The 25,881-nt window shown below is 55.8% G+C and overlaps 1 protein-coding gene across 1 annotated transcript in view; it reads right to left on the bottom strand.

Moving 5' to 3' along the window:
• pdhx (pyruvate dehydrogenase complex component X) overlaps positions 1–25,881 on the bottom strand; it is a 494,696-nt gene that overhangs the window by 228,775 nt on the left and 240,040 nt on the right. Inside the window, exon 6 of the mRNA XM_072518815.1 lies at positions 17,001–17,157. Coding sequence (XP_072374916.1) covers positions 17,001–17,157 — 157 coding nt within the window. The remainder of the gene's footprint in view (positions 1–17,000; positions 17,158–25,881) is intronic.

Raw genomic sequence — 25,881 nt, 5'->3', positions numbered from 1 at the left:
AAGGGGCGTGAGAGTGAGGGGGCGGGAGAGAGAGGGGGCGGGAGAGAGAGGGGGCGGGAGAGAGAGGGGGCGGGAGATAGAGGGGGCGGGAGAGAGGGGGGGCGGGAGAGAGAGGGGGCGGGAGAGAGAGGGGGCGGGAGAGAGAGGGGGCGGGAGAGAGAGGGGCGGGAGAGAGAGGGGCGCGAGAGAGAGGTGGCGCGAGAGAGAGGGGCGCGAGAGACAGGGGGTGTGAGAGAGGGGGCACAAGAGAGAGAATGCACGAGAGAGGAGGGTCATGAGAAAGGGGGGATGTGTGAGAAAGAGGGGCGAGAAAGAGAGGGCACGTGAGAGAGGGGCCATGAGAGAGGGAGCATGAAAGAAACGGGTCGCCAGAGAGGTGGGGCGAGAGAAAGGGGGAGTGAGAGAGAGGGGTCGCGAGAGAGAGGGGTCGCGAGAGAGAGGGAGCGCGAGAGAAAGGGAGCGCGAGAGAAAGGGAGCGCGAGAGAAAGGGAGCGCGAGAGAAAGGGAGCGCGAGAGAAAGGGAGCGCGAGAGAAAGGGAGCGCGAGAGAAAGGGAGCGCGAGAGAAAGGGAGCGCGAGAGAAAGGGAGCGCGAGAGAAAGGGAGCGCGAGAGAAAGGGAGCGCGAGAGAAAGGCGGCGCAAGAGAAAGGGGGCGCGAGAGAAAGGGGGCGCGAGAGAAGGCACGAGAGAAAGGGGGCGCGAGAGAGAGGCGGGCGCGAGAGAGGGGCGGCCACAAGATAGAGGCGGCGTGAGTGAAATGGGGCACGAGAGAGAGGGCGCGAGAGAAAGGGGCCAGGAGAGAGGGAGCATGAAAGAAAGGGGTCGCGAGAGAGGGGGCGCAAGAGAGAGGGGCGCGAGAGAGAGAGGGAGCGCGAGAGAGAGGGGCGCGAGAGAGAGAGGGAGCGCGAGAGAGAGCGAGCGCGAGAGAGAGCGGGCGCGAGAGAGAGCGGGCGCGAGAGAGAGCGGGCGCGAGAGAGAGCGAGCGCGAGAGAGAGCGAGCGCGAGAGAGAGCGAGCGCGAGAGAGAGCGGGCGCGAGAGAGAGCGGGCGCGAGAGAGAGCGGGCGCGAGAGAGAGCGGGCGAGAGAGAGAGCGGGCGCGAGAGAGAGCGGGCGAGAGAGAGAGCGGGCGAGAGAGAGAGCGGGCGTGAGAGAGAGGGGGCCACGAGAGAGAGGGGGCACGAGAGAGAGGGGGCACGAGAGAGAGGGGGCATCAGAGAGAGGGGGCGCGAGAGAAAGGGGGCGCGAGAGAAAGGGGGCGCGAGAGAAAGGGGGCGCGAGAGAAAGGGGGCGCAAGGGCAAAGGGGGCGCGAGGGAAAGGGGGCGCGAGGGAAAGGGGGCGCGAGGGAAAGGGGGCGCGAGGGAAAGGGGGCGCGAGGGAAAGGGGGCGCGAGGGAAAGGGGGCGCGAGGGAAAGGGGGCGCGAGGGAAAGGGGGCGCGAGGGAAAGGGGGCGCGAGGGAAAGGGGGCGCGAGGGAAAGGGGGCGCGAGGGAAAGGGGGCGCGAGGGAAAGGGGGCGCGAGGGAAAGGGGGCGCGAGGGAAAGGGGGGCGCGAGGGAAAGGGGACACGAGAGAGAGGGGGCGCGAGAAAGGGGGCAACGAGAGAGAGGGAGCCACGAGAGAGAGGGGGCCACGAGAGAGAGGGGATGCGAGAGAGAGGGAGCGCGAGAGAGAGGGAGCGCGAGAGAGAGGGAGCGTGAGAGAGAGAGGGGCGCGAGAGAGAGAGGGGCGCGAGAGAGAGAGGGGCGCGAGAGAGAGAGGGGCGCGAGAGAGAGAGGGAGCGCGAGAGAGTGAGGGGGCACGAGAGAGAGAGAGGGGGCACGACAGAGAGAGGGGGCGCGAGAGAGGAGGGGCATGAGAGAGAGGGGGCGGGAGAGAGAGGGGGCGGGAGAGAGAGGGGGCGGGAGAGAGAGCTGGCGGGAGAGAGAGGGGGCGGGAGAGAGAGGGGGCGGGAGAGAGAGGGGGCGGGAGAGAGAGGGGGCGGGAGTAAGAGGGGGCGGTAGAGTGAGGGGCGGGAGAGAGGGGGACGTGAGAGAAGAGGGGCGCGAGAAAGGAGGGGCACGAGAGAGGAGGGGCACGAGAGAGGAGGGGCACGAGAGAGGAGGATCGCGGGAGAGGAGGGTCGCGAGAGAGGAGGGTCGCGAGAGAGAGGAGGGGCACAAGGTGCACGAGAGAGAGGAAGGGGAATGGGAAGCGGTAGTGCGGATGGAGAGAGTGCGGACGGCGAGGATGCAGGTCGCGAGAGAGAGGGGTCGCGAGAGAGAGGGAGCGCGAGAGAAAGGGAGCGCGAGAGAAAGGGAGCGCGAGAGAAAGGGAGCGCGAGAGAAAGGGAGCGCGAGAGAAAGGGAGCGCGAGAGAAAGGGAGCGCGAGAGAAAGGCGGCGCATGAGAAAGGGGGCGCGAGAGAAGGCACGAGAGAAAGGAGGACGAGAGAGAGGCGGGCGCGAGAGAGAGGCGGCCACAAGAGAGAGGCGGCGTGAGTGAAATGGGGCACGAGAGAGAGGGCGTGAGAGAAAGGGGGCGCGAAGGAAAGGGGGAGCGAGAGAGAGGCGGCCCGAGAGAGAGGGGGGCGCGAGAGAGAGGGGTCGCGAGAGACAGGGGTCGCGAGAGACAGGGGTCGCGAGAGAAAGGGAGCGCGAGAGAAAGGGAGCGCGAGAGAAAGGGAGCGCGAGAGAAAGGGAGCGCGAGAGAAAGGGAGCGCGAGAGAAAGGGAGCGCGAGAGAAAGGCGGCGCATGAGAAAGGGGGCGCGAGCGAAGGCACGAGAGAAAGGGGGCGCGAGAGAGAGGCGGGCGCGAGAGAGAGGCGGCCACAAGAGAGAGGCGGCGTGAGTGAAATGGGGCACGAGAGAGAGGGCGCGAGAGAAAGAAGGCACGAAGGAAAGGGGGAGCGAGAGAGAGGCGGCCCGAGAGAGAGGGGGCGTGAGAGAGAGGGGGCGTGAGAGAAAGGGGGCGCGAGAGAAAGGGGGCGCGAGAGAAAGGGGGCGCGAGAGAAAGGGGGCGCGAGAGAAAGGGGGCGCGAGAGAAAGGGGGCGCGAGAGAAAGGGGGCGCGAGAGAAAGGGGGCGCGAGAGAAAGGGGGCGCGAGAGAAAGGGGGCGCGAGAGAAAGGGGGCGCGAGGGAAAGGGGGCGCGAGGGAAAGGGGGCGCGAGGGAAAGGGGCCGCGAGGGAAAGGGGGCGCGAGGGAAAGGGGGCGCGAGGGAAAGGGGGCGCGAGGGAAAGGGGGCGCGAGGGAAAGGGGGCGCGAGAGAAAGGGGGCGCGAGAGAAAGGGGGCGCGAGAGAAAGGGGGCGCGAGAGAAAGGGGGCGCGAGAGAAAGGGGGCGCGAGAGAAAGGGGGCGCGAGAGAAAGGGGGCGCGAGAGAAAGGGGGCGCGAGAGAAAGGGGGCGCGAGAGAAAGGGGACGCGAGAGAAAGGGGACGCGAGAGAAAGGGGACGCGAGAGAAAGGGGACGCGAGAGAAAGGGGGCGCGAGAGAAAGGGGGCGCGAGAGAAAGGGGGCGCGAGAGAAAGGGGGCGCGAGAGAAAGGGGGCGCGAGAGAAAGGGGACGCGAGAGAAAGGGGGCGCGAGAGAAAGGGGGCGCGAGAGAAAGGGGGCGCGAGAGAAAGGGGGCGCGAGAGAAAGGGGGCGCGAGAGAAAGGGGGCGCGAGAGAAAGGGGGCGCGAGAGAAAGGGGGCGCGAGAGAAAGGGGGCGCGAGAGAAAGGGGGCGCGAGAGAAAGGGGGCGCGAGAGAAAGGGGGCGCGAGAGAAAGGGGGCGCGAGAGAAAGGGGGCGCGAGAGAAAGGGGGCGCGAGAGAAAGGGGGCGCGAGAGAAAGGGGGCGCGAGAGAAAGGGGGCGCGAGAGAAAGGGGGCGCGAGAGAAAGGGGGCGCGAGAGAAAGGGGGCGCGAGAGAAAGGGGGCGCGAGAGAAAGGGGGCGCGAGAGAAAGGGGGCGCGAGAGAAAGGGGGCGCGAGAGAAAGGGGGCGCGAGAGAAAGGGGGCGCGAGAGAAAGGGGGCGCGAGAGAAAGGGGGCGCGAGAGAAAGGGGGCGCGAGAGAAAGCGGGCGCGACAGAAAGGGGGAGCGAGAGAAAGGGGGCGCGAGAGAAGGGGGCACGAGAGAAAGGGGTGGCGAGAGAAAGGGGGCGTGAGAGAGAGGGGGCACGAGAGAGGGGGGCACGAGTGAAAGGGCACGAGAGAAAGGGGGCAGGAGAGAAAGGGGGCACGAGAGAAAGGGGCGCGAGAGAAAGGGGCGCGAGAGAAAGGGGCGCGAGAGGGTAGGGGCTCAAGAGGGAGGGCGCGCGAGAGAGGAGAGGCTCAAGAGGGAGGAAGCGCGAGAGAGGAGAGGCGAGAGAGGAGGGGCGCGAGAGAGGAGGGGCGCGAGAGAGGAGGGGCGCGAGAGAGGAGGGGCACGAGAGAGGAGGGGCACAAGAGAGCAGGGGCACGAGAGAGCAGGGGCACGAGAGAGGAGGGGCGCGAGAGAGAGGGGGCGAGAGAGAAGGCGCGAGAGAGGGGGCACGAGAGAGAGGGGGCGCGAGAGAGAGGGGGCGCGAGAGAGAGGGGGCACGAGAGAGAGGGGGCGCGAGAGAGAGGGGGCGCGAGAGAGAGGGGGCGCGAGAGAGAGGGGGCGCGAGAGAGAGGGGGCGCGAGAGAGAGGGGGCGCGAGAGAGGAGGGGCGCGAGAGAGGAGGGGCGCGAGAGAGGAGGGGCGCGAGAGAGGGGCGGCGTGGGAGAGAAGGGGCGTGAGAGAGGAGGGGCGCGAGAGAGGAGGGGCACGGGAGAGGAGGGGCACGAGAGAGGAGGGGCACGGGAGAGGAGGGTCGCGAGAGAGGAGGGTCGCGAGAGAGGAGGGTCGCGAGAGAGGAGGGTCGCGAGAGAGAGGAGGGGCACAAGGTGCACGAGAGAGAGGAAGGGGAATGGGAAGCGGTAGTGCGAATGGAGAGAGTGCGGCCGGCGAGGACGCAGGGCGCGAGAGAAAGGGGTGTGAGTGAAAGGGGTCGCGAGAGAGAGGGGTCGCGAGAGAGAGGGGTCGCGAGAGAGAGGGGTCGCGAGAGAGAGGGAGCGCGAGAGAAAGGGAGCGCGAGAGAAAGGGAGCGCGAGACAAAGGGAGCGCGAGAGAAAGGCGGCGCATGAGAAAGGGGGCGCGAGAGAAGGCACGAGAGAAAGAGGGCACGAGAGAGAGGCGGGCGGGAGAGAGAGGCGGCCACAAGAGAGAGGCGGCGTGAGTGAAATGGGGCACGAGAGAGAGGGCGTGAGAGAAAGGGGGCGCGAAGGAAAGGGGGAGCGAGAGAGAGGGGGAGCGAGAGAGAGGGGGCGCGAGAGAGAGGGGTCGCGAGAGAAAGGGGAGCGCGAGAGAAAGGGGAGCGCGAGAGAAAGGGGAGCGCGAGAGAAAGAGGAGCGCGAGAGAAAGGGAGCACGAGAGAAAGGCGGCGCATGAGAAAGGGGGCGCGAGAGAAAGGGGGCGCGAGAGAAAGGGGGCGCGAGAGAAAGGGGGCGCGAGAGAAAGGGGGCGCGAGAGAAAGGGGGCGCGAGAGAAAGGGGGCGCGAGAGAAAGGGGGCGCGAGAGAAAGGGGGCGCGAGAGAAAGGGGGCGCGAGAGAAAGGGGGCGCGAGAGAAAGGGGGCGCGAGAGAAAGGGGGCGCGAGAGAAAGGGGGCGCGAGAGAAAGGGGGCGCGAGAGAAAGGGGGCGCGAGAGAAAGGGGGCGCGAGAGAAAGGGGGCGCGAGAGAAAGGGGGCGCGAGAGAAAGGGGGCGCGAGAGAAAGGGGGCGCGAGAGAAAGGGGGCGCGAGAGAAAGGGGGCGCGAGAGAAAGGGGGCGCGAGAGAAAGGGGGCGCGAGAGAAAGGGGGCGCGAGAGAAAGGGGGCGCGAGAGAAAGGGGGCGCGAGAGAAAGGGGTCGCGAGAGAAAGGGAGCGCGAGAGAGACGGGTGTGAGAGAGGGGGCACAAGAGAGAGAATGCACGAGAGAGGAGGGTCATGAGAAAGGGGGCGCGAGAGAAGGCACGAGAGGAAGGGGGCGCGAGAGAGAGGCGGGCGCGAGAGAGAGGCGGGCGCGAGAGAGAGGCGGCCACAAGTGAGAGGGAAGGGGCGTGAGAGAGAGGGGGTGGGAGAGAGAGGGGCGGGAGAGAGAGGGACGGGAGAGAGAAGTGGCGCGAGAGAGAGGGGCGCGAGAAAGAGGGGGTGTGAGAGAGGGCGCACAAGAGAGAGAATGCACGAGAGAGGAGGGTCATGAGAAAGGGGGGAGGCGTGAGAAAGAGGGGCGAGAAAGAGGGGGCGCGAGAGAGAGGGCACGTGAGAGAGGGGCCATGAGAGATGGAGCATGAAGGAAAGGGGTCGCGAGAGAGGTGGCGCGAGAGAAAGGGGGAGTGAGAGAGAGGGGTCGCGAGAGAGAGGGGTCGCGAGAGAGAGGGGTCGCGAGAGAAAGGGAGCGCGAGAGAAAGGGAGTGCGAGAGAAAGGGAGCGCGAGAGAATGGCGGCGCAAGAGAAAGGGGGCGCGAGAGAAGGCACGAGAGAAAGGGGGCGCGAGAGAGAGGCGGGCGCGAGAGAGAGGGGGCGTGAGAGAAAGGAGGCGTGAGACAGAGGGGGCCGCGAGAGAGAGCGGGCGCGAGACAGAGGGGTTGCGAGAGAAAGGGGGCGTGAGAGAGAGGGGGCACGAGAGAGAGGGGGCACCAGAGAGAGGAGTCGAGAGAGAAAGGGAGCGCGAGAGAAAGTGGGCGCGAGAAAAGGGGGTGCGAGAGAAAGGGGGCTCGAGAGAAAGGGGGCGCGAGAGAAAGGGGGCGCGAGAGAAAGGGGGCGCGAGAGAGAGGGGGCGCGAGAGAAAGGGAGTGCGAGAGAAAGGGAGCACGAGAGAAAGGGAGCGCGAGAGAAAGGGAGCGCGAGAGAAAGGGAGCGCGAGAGAAAGGGAGCGCGAGAGAAAGGCGGCGCATGAGAAAGGGGGCGCGAGAGAAGGCACGAGAGAAAGGGGGCACGAGAGAGAGGCGGGCGCGAGAGAGAGGCGGCCACAAGAGAGAGGCGGCGTGAGTGAAATGGGGCACGAGAGAGAGGGCGTGAGAGAAAGGGGGCGCGAAGGAAAGGGGGAGCGAGAGAGAGGCGGCCCGAGAGAGAGGGGGCGCGAGAGAGAGGGGTCGCGAGAGAGAGGGAGCGCGAGAGAAAGGGAGCGCGAGAGAAAGGGAGCGCGAGAGAAAGGGAGCGCGAGAGAAAGGGAGCGCGAGAGAAAGGGAGCGCGAGAGAAAGGGAGCGCGAGAGAAAGGCGGCGCATGAGAAAGGGTGCGCGAGAGAAGGCACGAGAGAAAGGGGGCGCGGGAGAGAGGCGGGCGCGAGAGAGAGGCGGGCGCGAGAGAGAGGCGGCCACAAGAGAGGCGGCGTGAGTGAAATGGGGCAAGAGAGAGAGGGCGCGAGAGAAAGGGGGCGCGAAGGAAAGGGGGAGCGAGAGAGAGGCGGCCCGAGAGAGAGGGGGCGCGAGAGAAAGGGGGCGCGAGAGAAAGGGGGCGCGAGAGAAAGGGGGCGCGAGAGAAAGGGGGCGCGAGAGAAAGGGGGCGCGAGAGAAAGGGGGCGCGAGAGAAAGGGGGCCACGACAGAGAGGGGGCCACGACAGAGTGGGGGCCACGAGAGAGAGGGGGCCACGAGAGAGAGGGGGCCACGAGAGAGAGGGGGCAACGAGAGAGAGGGGGCCACGAGAGACAGGGGGCCACGAGAGACAGGGGGCCACGAGAGACAGGGGGCCACGAGAGACAGGGGGCCACGAGAGAGAGGGGGCCACGAGAGAGAGAGGGCCACGAGAGAGAGGAGGCCGCGAGAGAGAGGGGGCGCGAGAGAGAGGGGGCGCGAGAGAGAGGGGGCGCGAGAGAAAGGGGGCGCGAGAGAAAGGGGGCGCGAGAGAAAGGTGACGCGAGAGAAAGGGGGCGCGAGAGAAGGGGGCGCGAGAGAAAGGGGGCGCGAGAGAAAGGGGGCGCGAGAGAAAGGGGGCCGAGAGAAAGGGGGCGCGACAGAAAGGGGGCGCGACAGAAAGGGGGCGCGACAGAAAGGGGGCGAGACAGAAAGGGGGCGAGACAGAAAGGGGGCGAGACAGAAAGGGGGCGCGACAGAAAGGGGGCGCGAGAGAAAGGGGGCACGAGAGAAAGGGGTGGCGAGAGAAAGGGGTGGCGAGAGAAAGGGGTGGCGAGAGAAAGGGGTGGCGAGAGAAAGGGGTGGCGAGAGAAAGGGGGCGTGAGTGAAAGGGGGCGTGAGTGAAAGGGGGCGTGAGAGAGAGGGGGGTGCGAGAGAGAGGGGGCGTGAGAGAAAGAGGGCGCGAGAGAGAGGGGGCACGAGAGAAAGGGGGCACGAGAGAAAGGGGGCACGAGAGAAAGGGGGCACGAGAGAAAGGGGGCACGAGAGGGTAGGGGCTCAAGAGGGAGGGCGCGCGAGAGAGGAGAGGCTCAAGAGGGAGGGCACGCGAGAGAGGAGGGGCGCGAGAGAGGAGGGGCGCGAGAGAGGAGGGGCGCGAGAGAGGAGGGGCGTGAGAGAGGAGGGGCACGAGAGAGAGGGGGCACGAGAGAAAGGGGGCACGAGAGAAAGGGGGCACGAGAGAAAGGGGGCACGAGAGAAAGGGGGCACGAGAGAAAGGGGGCACGAGGGGGTAGGGGCTCAAGAGGGAGGGCGCGCGAGAGAGGAGGGGCGTGAGAGAGGAGGGGCACGAGAGAGGAGGGGCACGAGAGAAGAGGGGCACGAGAGAAGAGGGGCACGAGAGAAGAGGGGCACGAGAGAAGTGGGGCGCGAGAGAGAGGGGGCACGAGAGAGAGGGGGCATGAGAGAGAGGGGGCGCGAGAGAGAGGGGGCGCACGAGAGGAGGGGTGCAAGAGAGGAGGGGTGCGAGAGAGGAGGGGCGTGAGAGAGGAGGGGCGCGAGAAAGGAGGGGCACGAGAGAGGAGGGGCACGAGAGAGGAGGGGCACGAGAGAGGAGGGTCGCGAGAGAGGAGAGTCGCGAGAGAGAGGAGGGGCACAAGGTGCACGAGAGAGAGGAAGGGGAATGGGAAGCGGTAGTGCGGATGGAGAGAGTGCGGCCGGCGAGGATGCAGGGCGCGAGAGAAAGGGGGCACGAGAGAAAGGGGGCACGAGAGAAAGGGGGCGGCGAGAGAAAGGGGTGTGAGTGAAAGGGGGCACGAGAGAGAGGGTGGTGCGAGGGGGGACACAGGGCGGCGAGGGGGGACACAGGGCGGCGAGGGGGGACACAGGGCGGCGAGGGGGGACACAGGGCGGCGAGGGGGGACACAGGGCGGCGAGGGGGGACACAGGGCGGCGAGGGGGGACACAGGGTGGCGAGGGGCGATGGGTTGTCCGACAACACATTTGTTCACCTTCCTGCTGACAAGGGGAGTACCCCCCAGCTCCTCATCAACGAGGGGCATCATCCCCTTCCACCACGGAAATAATGGGGCACTCCCCCCACATCGCGCACACGAGGGTGACCTGAACCCCCCCCCCTCCCCCAACCAGCCCTTCCCAGGTTCCCCCTTCAGTCCCGATCCCTGGCATTGCCAATGGTGCACTGTCCCCTGGCATCCTGGCAGTGACACCCTAACCTGGCAAGATGGGCCACGTGGGGTCCAGCTGGTCAGCCCATTGCTCATGTGCCCCTCTGCTGCTACCAGGCTGCAGAAGGAGGGTGCCAAAAGGGTCCTGGGGGTTGAGTGAGCTCGGGGTATGGGTAAGGGGTTGACCATGGGACCCTTCCCTGGGAACAAGGTGCCGTGTATGGACTGCCCCTTCCACACCTGGGCAACCTGAAGATCATTTCTGGCATGGTGATCTCAGGCAGCCCTCGGTTCAAGATCTTCATCTGGTCCTGGTCTGACCTGTTTAAACTCTGCGGCCTGACAGCTCATGAGCAGATCTGACAGTTCTGTGAAGAATCAAGTCAGGAAAACTTTCCTTTTCCTCACATCTTTTCTCTCAGCCCTATGTTTTTAAAATGGCTGCATATTAAAATGTCAGAGTCTTCCCAGAAAGCCGACAACCCTTCAAAAGACTTAAAATCCCCTGAGATCCTTTGAAATGCTCAGCATTCACTCAATTTCACAGTGCAGTTCCCTTAACCTGCCTTTGATTGGCAGCTAAATGGTTTAAACACAGCTGCCAGGAGGTTTGTTTATTTATCTTTCCCTTCCCATTTGAATGCATCGGAGGTTCACTTCATTGATCCTCTCTGCAATGTTTACAAACATTCTTGTTATGATTGACAGCTGCTGGCCACTTCAACAGTGCTAAGTGCACTTTGCGGTTAGAAGAGAGGAAGAGCACTTCCGGGTGCGGCTATGCAGAGCTAGGTCGCATATTCGGTAGCTCCCGCTTGGAATGGACTTTTGGGCTCTTTTACAGGGCCCCCACGGCATTTGTTTGACATTTCCCGGTGTGGGAAGAAGACTGTAACATTCCCCTGACAGTGTTCCCCAGGAATGTTATGTCTTTTGGTTACCAGACCCGGCAGAAACAATAAAAGATTTGTCTGTAACTGCAGGGGAGAGAGGAGCCTCTTCCAGCATGCAGGCGGGGGAAGGGCAAGCTTAAAGCTGCAACCTGACTTGAGGGCCTCTAATAAAGGTGAATTCTAGCAGCAGAGGGAACAACTGTGAAGAGATCTACCAAGGCCATTGAAGAAGCGGGGACGAGGCTTCCGGTGGCGGTCATGGAGGAGTAGGTCGCGCATTCGGCAGCCCCCGTCTGGAACTTACTCTCAGACCTTTTTCAGGAGTTTTCACAGACTTTTGGGGGCAGATTGGTGAAGCGAACACTGCCAAAAGGATTCCCTCTCGAGACTTCCGGTTGCGGCTATGCGGAGCTAAGTCGCACGTTCGGTGGCTCCCACAAAAATTGACTTTTGGGCTCTTTTCAGGGCCCCCAAGGGCACTTTTTCGACGTTTCCCAGTGTGGGAAGGAGTTAATAAAAGCTCCCCGTCCGTATATGGCTTTAACTAGGTGCAGGGCGACAAAAATGGTGGTGGTGGAACAGAAGAAGGGAGGGAAGCAGGACAAAATGGCGGCGGGCGGAGACCACGCAGCGTGGAGGCAGTGGGCGGAGGACCAACAGGAGGGTATCCAGAGCTGCCTCAGAGAGATTAAAACGGACCTGCTAGAGCCGATGAAGGCTTCTCTTGATAAGCTGCTGGAGACACAGACGGCCCAGGGGCTGGCGATCCGAGAGGCTCGACAAAAGATCTCTGACAATGAGGACGAGATCTTAGGCCTGGCAGTAAAGGTGGAGGCGCACGAGGCGCTCCACAAGAAATGGCAGGAGCGGTTCGAGGAGATGGAGAATCGGTCGAGGCGGAAGAATCTGCGGATTCTGGGCCTCCCGGAGGGGCTGGAGGGGCCGGACGTGGGGGCCTATGTGGTCACCATGTTGAACTCGTTGATGGGAGCGGGGTCCTTCCAGGGGCCCCTGGAGCTGGAAGGGGCCCATAGAGTGTTGGCGAGGAGGCCCAAGGCTAACGAGCCTCCGTGGGCGATGCTGGTGCGGTTCCATCGCTTCGTCGATCGGGAGTGTGTGCTCAGGTGGGCCAAGAAGGAGAGGAGCAGCAGGTGGGAGAACGCGGAGGTTCGGATATATCAGGACTGGAGTGCGGAGGTGGCGAAGAGGGGGGCCGGGTACAATCGAGCGAAGGCGGTGCTGCACAGGAAGGGGGTGAAGTTTGGCATGTTGCAGCCGGCGCGACTGTGGGTTACCTACAAGGACCGGCACCATTATTTTGAGTCTCCGGAGGAGGCGTGGGCCTTTGTTCAGGCCGAGAAGCTGGACACAGACTGAGGGTCAGGATGGGCGATTGGGGACTGCGGTGGATATGTTATGCCTATTTTTGGTTCGCGGGTGGGGGGCCTTTGCATTGTTTTGGGTTTCTTTTTCTCTGTGTTTTTCTCTTTCGGGTTGGGGAGGGTGGATGGGGCGGGTTGGGCACTGTTTTGGTTGGTGGCGGGGCCTGGTAGGTGGAGAGCGCGGGCGTTTTTCCCGCGCCGAAGACTGGGGGGGGGGGGGGGCAGGGCCGGGGCGGGGAAGCGAGGATTGTTTCCCGCGCTTAGAACGGAGGGGGGAGGGGGAGAGCCTGTCGATGGGGAGCGGGAGAGGAGGGTGTGCCACACAAGGGGAGGAGTCGAAGGGGAGGCGGGAGTGGCCGGGGTCAGCAGGAGTCAGCTGACTTGCGGAAGTGCAATGGGAGGAGTAAACCAGCTAGGATGGGTCCTAGCCGGGGGGGGGGGGGGGGGGGGGGGGGGGAGGAATCGAGGTCCTGCTGCTAAGGTCAAGGAGGAGCTGGAGCGAGTGGGGGGGGGGGGGGGGTCGAGACGGGGGTATGCCGCTGTGGGGAACGGGCCGGGTGTGGGGTGCGGGTGCGTGGCTGGCCGAGGAGGGGTCATGGCTAGTCGGCGGGGGAGGGGGGCGGGTAGTCTCTGATCCGGCTGATAACCTGGAATGTAAGAGGACTGAATGGGCCGGTTAAGCAGGCCCGGGTGTTCGCGCACCTGAAGGGGCTTAAGGCGGATGTGGTTATGCTCCAGGAGACACATCTGAAGGTGGCTGACCAGGTAAGACTGAAGAAAGGGTGGATAGGTCAGGTGTTTCACTCGGGGCTAGATGCCAAAAATCGAGGGGTGGCGATCTTGGTGGGAAAGGTGTCATTCGAGGCATCGAGCATTGTGGCAGATAATGGCGGTAGGTACATAATGGTAAGTTGCAGGGAGAGAGGGTGGTACTGGTCAATGTGTATGCTCCGAACTGGGACGATGCGGGTTTTATGCGGCATATGTTGGGTCGGATCCCAGACTTGGAAGTGGGGGGCCTGATAATGGGGGGGAGACTTTAACACGGTGTTGGATCCGGCACTGGATCGCTCCAGGTCTAGGACGGGTAGGAAGCCAGCGGCTGCTAGAGTGTTGAGGGGATTTATGGACCAAATGGGAGGGGTGGACCCTTGGAGATTTGCAAGGCCGGGGGCTAGGGAATTTTCATTCTTCTCACATGTCCATAAGGCTTATTCTCGAATCGACTTTTTCATTTTGAGTAGGGCGCTGATAGCGAGAGTAGAGGATACCGAGTATTCGGCAATAGCCATTTCGGACCACGCCCCGCATTGGGTGGACTTGGAGATGGGGGAGGAGAGGGACCAGCGCCCGCTGTGGCGCTTGGAAGTGGGGCTGTTGGCGGACGAGGAGGTGAGCGAGTGGGTCCGAGGAAGTATAGAGAGGTACTTGGAGACCAACGACAACGGGGAGGTCCAAGTGGGGATGGTATGGGAGGCACTGAAGGCGGTGGTGAGGGGAGAGCTGATCTCCATTAGGGCTCACAAGGAGCGGAGGGAGAGGGAGAGGCTGGTGGGGGAGATGGTGAGGGTCGACAGGAGGTATGCGGAAGAGCCTGAGGAAGGATTGTTGAGGAAGAGGCGCAGCCTCCAGGCCGAATTCGACCTGGTGACCACCAGGAAGGCGGAGGTGCAGTGGAGGAAGGCCCAGGGGGCGGTCTACGAGTATGGGGAAAAGGCAAGCCGGATGCTGACGCATCAGCTTCGGAAGCGGGACGCAGCTAGGGAGATCGGGGGAGTTAAGGACAGGGGAGGGAGCGTGGTGCGGAGTGGGTTTGGCATCAATGGGGTCTTCAGGGACTTCTATGAGGAATTGTACCGATCCGAGCCCCCACGGGAGGAGGGAGGGATGGGCCGTTTCCTGGACCAATTGAGGTTTCCAAAGGTGGAAGAGGGACTGGTGGCGGGACTGGGGGCCCCGATTGGGCTGGAGGAGCTGATCAAAGGGATAGGAAGCATGCAGGAGGGGAAGGCACCGGGGCCGGACGGTTTCCCGGTCGAATTCAATAAAAAATATATGGACCTGTTGGGCCCGCTGTTAGTCAGGACCTTCAACGAGGCAAGGGAGGGGGTGGCTTTACCCCCGACGATGTCCCGGGCACTGATCTCCTTGATCCTGAAGCGGGACAAGGATCCCCTGCAATGTGGGTCTTACAGACCGATTTTCTTGCTAAATGTAGATGCCAAGGTGCTGGCGAAGGTCTTAGCCACGAGGATTGAGTATTGTGTGCCGCAGATCATCCATGAAGACCAGACGAGGTTTGTTAAGGGGAGACAGTTGAACGCGAATGTGCGGAGGCTTTTGAACGTTATCATATGATGCCGGTGAGGGAGGGGGAGGCGGAGATAGTGGTGGCGATGGACGCTGAGAAAGCCTTCGATAGGGTAGAGTGGGGGTACCTGTGGGAGATTCTGGTTTGGGGAGGGGTTTGTCAGGAGGGTTAGGCTGTTGTATGAGGTCCCAATGGCGAGTGTGGCCACAAATAGGAGGAGGTCAGAGTACTTTCGGTTGCACCGAGGGACGAGACAGGAGTGTCCCCTGTCCCCCCTGCTCTTCGCACTGGCGATTGAACCCCTGGCTATGGCACTGAGAGAGTCGAGGAACTGGAGTGGGTTGGTGCAGGGTGGGGAGGAGCATAGGGTGTCGCTTTATGCGGACGACCTGCTGCTGTATGTGGCAGACCCGCTGGGAGGAATGCCAGAGGTAATAGGATCCTTAGGGAATTCGGGGACTTTTCAGGGTACAAGCTCAATCTGGGGAAGAGCGAGCTGTTCGTAGTTCAGCTAGGGGACCAGGAGAGGGGGATTGGCGAGCTCCCACTAAAAAGGGCGGAGAGGAGCTTCAGATATTTGGGGGTCCAGGTGCCCTGCATAGGCTTAACTTTACAAGGCTGGTGGAGCAAATGGAGGAGGAGTTCAAGAGGTGGGACGCGTTGCCGCTGTCCTTGGCGGGTGGGGTGCAGTCAATCAAAATGACGGTGCTCCCAAGGTTTTTGTTCCTGTTCCAGTGCCTCCCCGTGTTTATCCCGAAGGCTTTTTTCAGGCGGGTTAACAGGAGTATAATGCGGTTTGTGTGGGCGCGAGGGACTCCGAGGGTGAGAAGGGTGTTCCTGGAGCGGAGTAGAGATAGGAGGGGGCTGGCGCTGCCCAACCTCTGTGGGTACTACTGGGCCGCCAATGCGACGATGGTGCGCAAGTAGGTGATGGAGGGGGAGGGGGCTGCATGGAAGAGGCTGGAGACGGCGTCCTGTGTGGGTTCGAGTCTGGGGGCGCTGGCAACGGCGCCGCTGCCGCTCCCTCCAAGGAGGTATACCACGAGCCCGGTGGTGGTGGCGGCCCTCAAAATTTGGGGGCAGTGGAGGCGGCATGGGGGGAAGTTGGGGCCTCGCCGTGGACCCCATGACGGGGGAACCACCGGTTCGCCCCAGAAAGAACAGGTGGATGGTTTTTGGGGTGGCACAGGGCAGGGATACGAAAGTTGGGGGACCTGTTTGTGGACGGGAGGTTCGCGAGCTTGGGTGAGCTGGAGGAGAAGTATGGGCTCCCCCCGGGGAACACCTTCAGGTGCTTACAGGTAAGGGCGTTTGCCAGACGGCAGGTTGTGGAATTCCCGCGGCTACTGCCACATACAGTACAGGGCAGGGTGCTCTCGGGGGGGTGGGTGGGAGTAGGGAAGATCTCGGAAACTTACCAGGTGATGCAGGAGGAGGAGGAGGCCTCGGTGGTGGAGTTGAAAGGTAAATCGGAGGAGGAATTGGGAGAGGAGATCGAAAAGGGGACGTGGGCAGATGCCCTAGGGAGGGTGAATTCTTCCTCTTGGTGCGCGAGGCTCAGCCTCATACAGTTTAAGGTGCTGCACAGGGCACACATGACCGGGACAAGGATGAGCCGGTTCTTTGGGGGTGAGGACAGGTGTGTTAGGTGCTCAGGGAGCCCAGTTAATCACACCCAGATGTTCTGGGCATTCCCAGCGCTGGAGGAATTTTGGAAGGGCGTAGCGAGGACGGTGTCGAGGGTGGTAGGATCCAGGGTCAGACCGGGCTGGGGGCTCGCAATATTTGGGGTGGCAGAGGAGCCGGGAGTGCAGGAGGAGAAAGAGGCCGGAATTCTGGCCTTTGCGTCCCTGGTAGCCCGGCGAAGGATTCTCCTTCAGTGGAAAGATGCAAGGCCCCCAAGCGTGCAATCCTGGATCAGCGATATGGCAGGGTTCATTAAATTGGAGGGGGTGAAATTCGCCTTGAGAGGGTCGGTACAAGGGTTCTTTAGGCGGTGGCAACCGTTCTTAGACTTTCTGGCAGAACGATAGACATTGGTCAATGGCAGCAGCAGCTCGGGGGGGGGGGGGGGGGATTTACTTTATTTTTGTTTCTGTTATTTACACTGGAGGGTCTGAGGGGGTGTATACACCTGTTGTGTTAAGTCGGGGTGTTAATGTTAATTTATTATTTATGTACAGGGGGGGGGGGGGGGGGGGAAGAGAGAGAGGGGTTTGGGGGGGTTGCTTTTTTAGATTGTGTTTTGTACTTAACCCGGTTGGGTTCTTTTTTCTTTCTCATTTTGTTATTGATATTTTATGAAAACCTTTAATAAAAATTATTTTAAAAAAGAAAAGAGGAAGATAAACCACTTTGCTGCTTTGGGGTGGGGTTCGGGGATGGAGATTTGGATCTCCAGGCCGTCAATTGTATTCTCATCCATGCAAATCAGTTGTTTGCACGTTCCTGCTGGTGAGGAGCGAGAAGCCGCCTATAGCTGGCGGGGTGGGAGCAGGGACTGGGGATGGGTCAATCCCATTTTTGACCCGATGAGAGATTCTCTGCCAGATCGGAATTTCCGATCTTAGTAGTGGAAAATGGAGAATCCCAGCCCATATGTACAATATCTTTCCCTTTACAGATAAAAACAGAAGTTGCCTTTATAAATAAAAACAGAAAATGCTGGAAATATTCAGGAGGTCAGGCAAGCGGGAGACAGTTGCTAAGGTCAGAAGTGTGGTTGTGAGAGTGAGGTTTGGTGTATATCTTATCAAATACAAAGGGGGAATTATCTATTTTTAATTTAATTGTTGGGGTTAACATTATCAACCAGATATGGCTATCAAGATTCAACAACGTTTTTCAGTGCCAGTACAGAAAACAGATCAAGTTCTCAGACAGGGCAAATGATCTTCTTAAGAAACATATTTCATATTCTGTCAGTTTTGACTCAGAAAGCTCACCGGGGCAAATGGCTGTCCGGGAATGGAGACTGGTGGTATGGAGGGTCTGGGATATCCCGGAGTGCTTGATGCTGCTTGCATGCTCTTCACAGGGGCACTGGCTGTTGTCCTGAGTAATATCATGGCATCTTTTTGCTTCAACATATTCAGTGCATCCCTGGAAAATACCAAGTCCTCAGTGTCAGAATGCAAATTATTTATTTTAAATGTTAAATGATACCTTTTACACTTTTCATTGTACATCCTTTCTGAATGATGACTGCAGCTACAACCAGTACAACAGCAATGCACATCTGAGCGAGGATTACCTTTCTGAAATCTCAGTTAATGGGCTGATGTGGACACTGTTGGATAAGAAGAGCGGGAAAGGTATAGACTCCTTCTGTGGCCCATTTGTTTCACCTCCCACACTCTGGAAAGCCCATGTTCCTTCTCTCCATCTCCTGCGCCTCCTTGAAGACCTTTTTGGAAATTAAGGGTGGGATTTTCCTGCTCTCTCTGCCAGTAGGGTCTCCTGGTACCGCGGAAGACGACCCCCGCGTGGCGAATTCCCTGGCAACGGAGTGGGCAAACTATACAAAACACCATAGACCGTGGCGGGACAGTAAATCACACCAGCAGCCTCAATGTTTGACCATCGCTTCAGCATCCTCCTTTTTGGTTTAATGTCCTTTTGGCTGATCACCTCGCTGACATGCCTGGGGAGGAGTTTTGAAGTTGACACTGCAATATAAATGCTATTTGCTATTCTTCATTACCCAGGGGTAGGCTATCATCACTGTTAATTTATATTACTGCTGAACTCTGTGTCTTCTCTCCCAATGGTCTTTCTTTAGCATCAACTTAGTCCCAAGGGCAACATGGAGTAGATTGAACAGAGCGGCAGGTTTCAGTTTATTTTTTAATGAGGCTACACCGCACTGGATTTCACTCTAACAGATCCAGTTAAATGTTCCGGCATTTCTCGAGGCTTAGGTCAGCTGGAGTGACAGGCACCACAGTGTATTGCATGACTGTGCCCTGGTCAGCCTGTGAAGTGAAATCAGGTGGGCAGGAAAAAGACAACTGCGGCCTACACAGCCCTGGCAGAATGGTGCTGCTGTCATTCTTCTATTAATGCGGTAAGCAATGTCAGCAATGCTAATGAAGGAGGGTGCCAATTTTAAGGTGCATCAGGTTTTTCTGACTCGTAAAGGGAAGAGACCATGCTTCCATTACAGCCAAGTTTAAGATGGAGAAGGGGAGCAGGCCTAAATGTGCAGGTCTTGCAGGGTGTGAGCAAGTTGGAGTGAGAAAGGGGCTTTCAACTTTAAGCGTACAGGTTAACTCAGCTCACTCATGCTCAGAAATCGCTCCAATGCCATCCACACTCTTCAAATTACAATTTAAAAAAATATCAAAAGACAAAGTAAAACAAAACATTTCCTTAATGTGCTAGCTTTTTAAAAACATATCACACCAACAGATGAATGGAGATTTCTTTGAAACATTCTCCCAATCTATTTTTCAATCATTCACTGTGATTACTTGTATTTCAAATGTGAGCAAAAAAGACCTGGAATAATATACCTGCGACATGTGAGAGGAGTTGTAACAGGAAGCTGGGCAGACAGAAACAAGGGAGGAGAGACATAGAGAAAGATAATATGGAGGGACATTCATTTCTTACACCCTTCTTCAGCAAACAAAGTAAATTAAAAACGGAAACTTCCTAAATGTATCTTTAGCCTGACTCAACGGTGACCAATTCAGTCCAAGTTACGTCAGGCACATAATAATTTCTTCCAAGTTCACTGCAATTGTTTTCAGCTTGAAAAAAAAAACAATTACCGCTAAATTTGTTTTGAAATGTTCATGGAAAATTCTTTGACAATTCATTAGTGCCAGAGCTTTGGATTGTCATTCAGATCCTTTTAACTTCTTACCCAAGTCAGAAGGTGCGCACTTCCCATCCAGACAGGCAACCTGAGCCTGGAGAGCAATGTGCAGCATTGCTGCTTCCCAACTCCTTAGAGAGCAGGACAGGGTGGCAGCGTTGGGAATGGTGAAGCTACGTCCCCTTTTTATCATACTTGCTGCCCTAAACAAGGTATGATGTGGAGATGCCAGCGTTGGACTGGGGTGAGCACAGTAAGACGTCTTACAACCCCAGGTTAAAGTCCAAAAGGTTTGTTTCGATGTCACTAGCTTTCGGAGCGCTGCTCCTTTCTCAGGTGAATGAAGAGGTATGTTCCAGAAACATATATATAGACAGATTCAAAGATGCCAAACAATGCTAGGAATGCGAGCATTAGCAGGTGATTAAATCTTTACAGATCCAGAGATGGGGTAACCCCAGGTTAAAGAGGTGTGAATTGTGTCAAGCCAGGACAGTTGGTAGGATTTCGCAGGCCAGATGGTGGGGGATGAATGTAATACGACACGAATCCCAGGTCCCGGTTGAGGCCGAACTCATGTGTGCGGAACTTGGCTATAAGCTTCTGCTCGGCGATTCTGTGTTGTCGCGCGTCCTGAAGGCCGCCTTGGAGAACGCTTACCCGGAGATCAGAGGCTGAATGCCCTTGACTGCTGAAGTGTTCCCCGACTGGAAGGGAACAAGGTAGGTTTAAAGGTCCCAGCCACTTTATGAAGCAAAGGGGAATGGTAAGCATTTAAGATAATTTTTATCGGTTTCATTTCTGGCTGGGCCAGCATTCATTACCCATCCCTAATTGCCCTTGTGATTCAGGGGTTATGGTGGGGGTTATTTGGGAATAGTCATGGTGTAGTTAGGGGAGGGGGGGGGGATAAGGAGGGTTGTCGGGTGGTACGGGTAAAGAGTACAGTCAAGGCTGGGGGGGGTTGGGAGGGTAGTCGTGGTCAAATGGAGGGTAATAAGGATGTCTGGGAGGGTAGCTGGGCAGTGTGGATGGTCGGGGGTGGTCTAGTGGGGGTGGGTCAGTACTATAGTTACTGAAGTGTTGGAAGTGGTTTTAATCTTTCTGACATTTCCTGGGTATTTATTCTGCATTTGAAGTCTCCAATTTAAATCGGAGTATTGTGTGGTTGCAGGTACAGGGTAATTGCCCAATGGAAGTTTAAGCTTCCTGGGTAATGCCCGTGCAGTCAGTGTATGAGACTTCTGTGAGGGGAGGGGGACCCCCAATGTATATGCTGGGGGTATCTCCCAGGTACAAGCCGCAGGGAACGGAGGTTAGAATCATAGAAACGTTACAGCACAGAAAGAGGCCAGTCAGCCCATCGTGACTGTGCTGCTCCAAAGAGAAAAACAGAAACTAGCTGCTCATTCTAATCCCACTTTCCACGACCTGGTCCATACTCTTGCAGGCCAAATGCTTCAGCTGTAGACCCAGGATGCCCACCATCCTCTGGGTGAAAAGGGTTTTCCTCATGTCCCCCCAACCTTTCCACCAACCACCTTAAATCCATGCCCCCTGGTAACTGGCCCCCCATCATCTTGTATACCTCAATTAGGCCACCCTTCAGTCTCCTCTGTTCGAAGGAGAACAAACCTCCTGTGCACTCTCTCAAAGGCAATTATGTTCTTCCTGAAATATGGTGACCAGAACTATACAAGGAAATAGGTTTTCGGCCCATATTCAGACCATATTGGAACACCTGCACCATTTGACCAGTGAGTTAAAATAATATCCGCCCAAACAAAGATAGCAAATAATGACAGCAGGTACGATGTTTAGAGGCTCACTAAATTCAACAGGTATGTACAGCTCCATAATATGAGCTGATGAGAGAGAAGTGTCCAAGAACCTCGGATTCATTTCAAGTGTCTATTGTTGAGAGGATTTTATTTGATTCACTCACAGTATAGGCGGATCATAGGTGCACTCGGGCATAACTGTGATCTCAACCCACCATCGAGATAATGAAATTATAAACTTTGGATATAAATAGCTCCTGAAAGTGCTTGGCAAGTTATTTCAGCATGCATATTAAATGCGTTGGTACAGTGTAATCAAAAATGAAAAGATAGGATTTTGCTCTTGCCATCAGTGCCTGGAGCAGACTGTGGTTTTATTCAAGACATTAAGGAATATTGTAAAATTGGTCCATGTGACCTGGTGACCATTGACCTGGAAACAATCCCAACAGGAGGGAGGTTAACATATGACAGCTGTGTGGCTGGCAGGTACCAGATGGAGCTGCAGGTGAAGGAGAGCTGCAGCTGAGGGAGAACAGAGAAGGAACATCTACAAGGAGCTGTGTGTGAATAATACAGTTAAACAGGACACAAATCTGAAGACAGGTAATCGCCATCTGTACAGTACGCAGTTAGGAAGGCAAATTACATGTTGGCCTTTATTGCAAGGGGACTGACATTTAAAAAAAAATTCTCTCATGGGATGTCGCGGGCTAGGCTAACATTAATTGCTCATCTCTAATTGCCCTTGAATGGAGTGGTCTGTTAGGCCATTTCAGAGGGCAAATTGATCACATTGTTACGGGTCTGGAGTCATGATGTAGGCCGCATCAGGTAAGGATGGCAGAATTCCTTCCCGAAAGGACATGTAAACCAAGTGGGTTTTATGACAACTGTTGATAGTTTCATCCTTCCCATTACTTAAAAGTATATCAGCTGGCGTAGTGGGACTTGAATCCTCAAAGGATTAGCCTGGGCCTCTGAATTACACATCTAGTTAACCCCCCCCCCCCCCCCACCCCCGCACACACACACACAGTTAGATAGGATTGATTGAGTTGATGGAGTTTGCAAAAGGATCTTGTGAAGTTATGTTATTTATATTCATGTATGAGGGTCTCTCTCTTATCTCAAATACAGAGCAGCACGGTAGCACAGTGGTTAGCACTGTTGCGTCACAGCGCCAGGGACCCGGGTTCAATTCCCGGCGAGGATCACTGTCTGTGTGGAGTCTGCACATTCTCCCTGGGTCTGTGGGTTTCCTCCGGGTACCCCGGTTTCCTCCCACGAGTCCCAAAAGACGTTTTTGTTAGGTGAATTGGACATTCTGAATTCTCCTTCAGTGTACCCGAACAGGTGCCGGAGTGTGGCGACTGGGGGATTTTCACAGTAGCCTCACTGCAGTGTCAATGTAAGCCTACTTGTAAAGATTATTAATAGAAGTACGTGGATGATATGACAATCTAGACTGCGAGGTGCAGCCAGCAAGGCTCATGAAACTCTTGACACCTTCAAAAAAAGGTGGAGAAAAAGGTTCTGGAGTTAAATGCTACTAAATGTAACAACTTGTCAGTAGACTTCAGTAGACATGAGCACATTTCCCTTGACATAAAGTTGGGCAATTGCACACTGATGGAGGTGAAAGGTATACATCTTCAAGCTGACTTGAAGCAGGATGGCAAGTGGACGACAGTATGCTAAAGAAAAAAGAAATAGATGTTCATTTTCAGATCTCTCATCCCTTTCAGACTCCCTGTCCATGACCATGATCTGCACTGACTAAACTGTCACTTGCTTGAATGTGCCATGCTTGCATGGCACTCTGGCCTCACACCTGAACAAACAACCCAGGTCGAATAAAATACAAAAGCATGGCGCGATTCATCTTTGGCCCTCAAAATGCCAGCTGTCCAACAATGCCCTTCATGTCACAAACTTGAAACCTTACAAACAAGAGTTAATATTTGGAAAATCCTTTCTGCAATCTGCCCAATTCCAGAATTGGTTACCCGCATTGCGGCGTGTCCTGAGCAATCAAGGCAACTCAGACGTTCCACTCAATGCAGAATGGAAAGGTACCGAAGTAACACTATTCATTGCATGGTTCAGGTCATCAATGAAATACTGAAATGAAGAAACTTATTTGTGCCTCAGTGCCTGCAATGTGGGAATGGTATAATGGTTCAGAATTTTAATATCATTTATTAGTATTATTATTATTTGACTCAACAGTACCCTTCTTGTAATGTACTGTCCACTACTTCCCTGTTATTTGCTGAATTTGTTTATTCTTGTCACTGCATGATAGTTACATTGAAAAGTACATATATAGACTAAGTTATCTACTTCAATTCGGGGTGTGAATGTGTTTCTTGAATAAAATACCATTATTACTAGTGAGCATATACAAAAATGGAAATTGCAGTGCAGCAAATCTAGGTCACTGTTTTCTGCAGTACCGGATCTTCTAATCAAAATGTGGAAATCAATTAAAACTGGTAGAATTGACTTTGCTGATCAAACAATAACTCACTCTTTACAGTACAATTACCAGGCTGCCATCACAGATTGCTATATAATAGCAAATTCTTTTAACTTCTCCAATCTATTTATAAGCGAGTAACCCACAACCTTAGCATACTACACACACCTTCTTCCTCTACAAAACCACCAAACCACAAAACAATGTGAGCAAATTCAATTATTAGATTTTTGCCGCTACTTTGCTGGTGGTGTGAGATCTGATTGAGATCTAATTCCCCCGTATCATTTAAACAGCATTCGCTATCTCCCTCAATAATGACCTGCTTCCACAAGGTTGTGCTCCTCAGTAAATAGAGATTCATTTCATTTTCCTGCACTATTAGTATAGATTCCAGAAATAACTTACACTTTTTAAAAAACGCTGTTACTGCTCCCTGGCCAAATATAGATGCATATTTGCATATATACAAACAGCAAAATAGATAAGTGGTTGAGGGAGGCCAGAAGAGTTTTATGCACATCTTCAAACAGTGCAATAGTAACTTTTACAGTGATCCGAGTGGGAAAATGGGGTCGCAGTTTAATGGTTTCCCCATGAGCTCAGCACCTTTACAATACAGAACATCTTGAGCATTGCACTGAAGCGCTAGTGTGTGTTCAGTTCCATGAATGGCGTGAATTAGAACCTTTTGGCTCAGAGATGAGATTACTATCAATGACTGAAATGTATCAGTTAAAGCTTCGGAACATTGAAGAAAATATTTGAAAATTAGCTTTAGCTGGCTGCATCTTCAAATGAGTCAAATTGTTTCAAAGAAGAGGCAACACACAAACATGTTCTGAGAAAAGCCACAGTGCCCAGACAGGTATGTTATTCACAAGTTTCAGGCAGGGCATTCAATATGCAGATAAGTTAAGTGGCTAAAGTCCCATATCTAGGTGACGCTCAAAATTACTGAAAGGTTATTTACTAATTAAATTATGTGGATAATTAGATATTAAGAGTAGTTTTCATTGCATTGTTATCAAAAGCAAATTAAATTTCAGGCAGGTGACTGTTCATTCATCTGCTTAAATGTTGGAAATAATTAATAACCTACTTCCCTCACCATCGAGAAGAATATAGTTCATTTTCAAAATTATTCTATTTCAAAACCAAACGATAAAATAGTCAGTCATTGAATACATAGTACCCTGGAGTCTCATCTGCCCACAGTGCACAAGGTATTCAATGTGAAATAGGGGAATGCTTTGTGGAGCCATCGTTCATATAATATTTCATCAATATTGGTGAAAAATTACTGAAAAGAACCATTGAAATTTTGGGCAGGTGCTGGTTTAGAACGGTTTATATGTTGCCGAATTGCTGCACTGCATGGCTTTTGCTGTTTATACTGAATCTGTGCAGGTTGCATTATTTTTAAATAAGACTATAAGAGGTAGGAGCAGAAGTAGGTCACTCGGCCCATCGAGTCTGCTCTTTCATTCAATGAGATCATGACTGATCTGAAATGAAAAACCTCAACTCTACTCTCCTGCCATATTCCCATAACCCTGGATTCCCTTACTGATTAAAAATCTGTCCATCTCAGCCTTGAATATAGCTAATAGCCCAGCCTCTACACCTCTCAGGGGTAAAGAATTCCACAGATTCACCATCCTCAGAGAAGAAATTCCTCCTGATCTCGGTCTTAAATGGGTGACCCCTTACTCTGCGATTATGCCTCTGGTCCTAGACTCTCCCACACGGAAACAACCTCTCAGCATTTACCCTGTCAAGCCCCCTGAGAATTCTCTGTGTCTCAATAAGGTCATCGCTCATTCTTCTAAACTTCAATGAGCACAGGCCCAACATACTCAATCTCTCCTCATAAGAAAATACCTCCATACGTGGGAGCAACTTAGTGAACCTTCTCTGGACTGCCACCAATGCTAGTATATCTTTCTTAGATAAGGGGACCAAAACCGTTGACTGTATTCCAGCTGTGGTCTAACTAGTGCCTTGTGTAGTTTTAACAAGACTTCCCAATTTTAAAGTCAATTCCTTTCAAATAAAAGCCAACATTCCGAAGCCTGCTGAACTTGCATGCTTGCTTTTTATTAATCTGCAGATGGACCTCCAGATCCCTCTGTGCTGCAGCTTTCTGCAGTCTTTCTCAAAGAACAAAGAAAATTACAGCACAGGAACAGGCCCTTCGGCCCTCCCAGCCTGCGCCGATCCAGATCTTTCATCTAAACCTGTCACCTATTTTCCAAGGATCTACTTCCCTCTGTTCCCTGCCCGTTCATATACCTGTCTAGATGCCTCTTAAATGATGCTATTGTGCCCGCCTCTACCACCTCCGCTGGCAAAGCGTTCCAGGCACCCACCACCCTCTGTGTAAAAAACGTTCCACGCACATCTCCCTTAAACTTTCCCCCTCTCACCTTGAAATCGTGACCCCTTGTAATCGACCTCTTAGAAAAAGCTTGTTGCTATCCACCCTGTCCATACCTCTCAGAATTTTGTCGACCTCAATCAGGTCCACCCTCAACCTCCGTCTTTCCAACGAAAACAATCCTAATCTACTCAACCTTTCTTCATAGCTAGCACCCGCCATACCAGGCAACATCCTTGTGAACCTCCTCTGCACCCTCTCTAAATCATCCACATTCTTCTGGTAATGTGGCGACCAGAACTGCACGCAGTATTCCAAATGTAGCCTAACCAAAGTCCTATACAACTGTAACATGACCTGC

Source organism: Scyliorhinus torazame, chromosome 10 (genome assembly GCF_047496885.1).
Source record: "Scyliorhinus torazame isolate Kashiwa2021f chromosome 10, sScyTor2.1, whole genome shotgun sequence".
Classification (NCBI taxonomy): Eukaryota; Metazoa; Chordata; class Chondrichthyes; order Carcharhiniformes; family Scyliorhinidae; genus Scyliorhinus; species Scyliorhinus torazame.
This window is presented reverse-complemented; position numbering and strand designations above follow the sequence as displayed.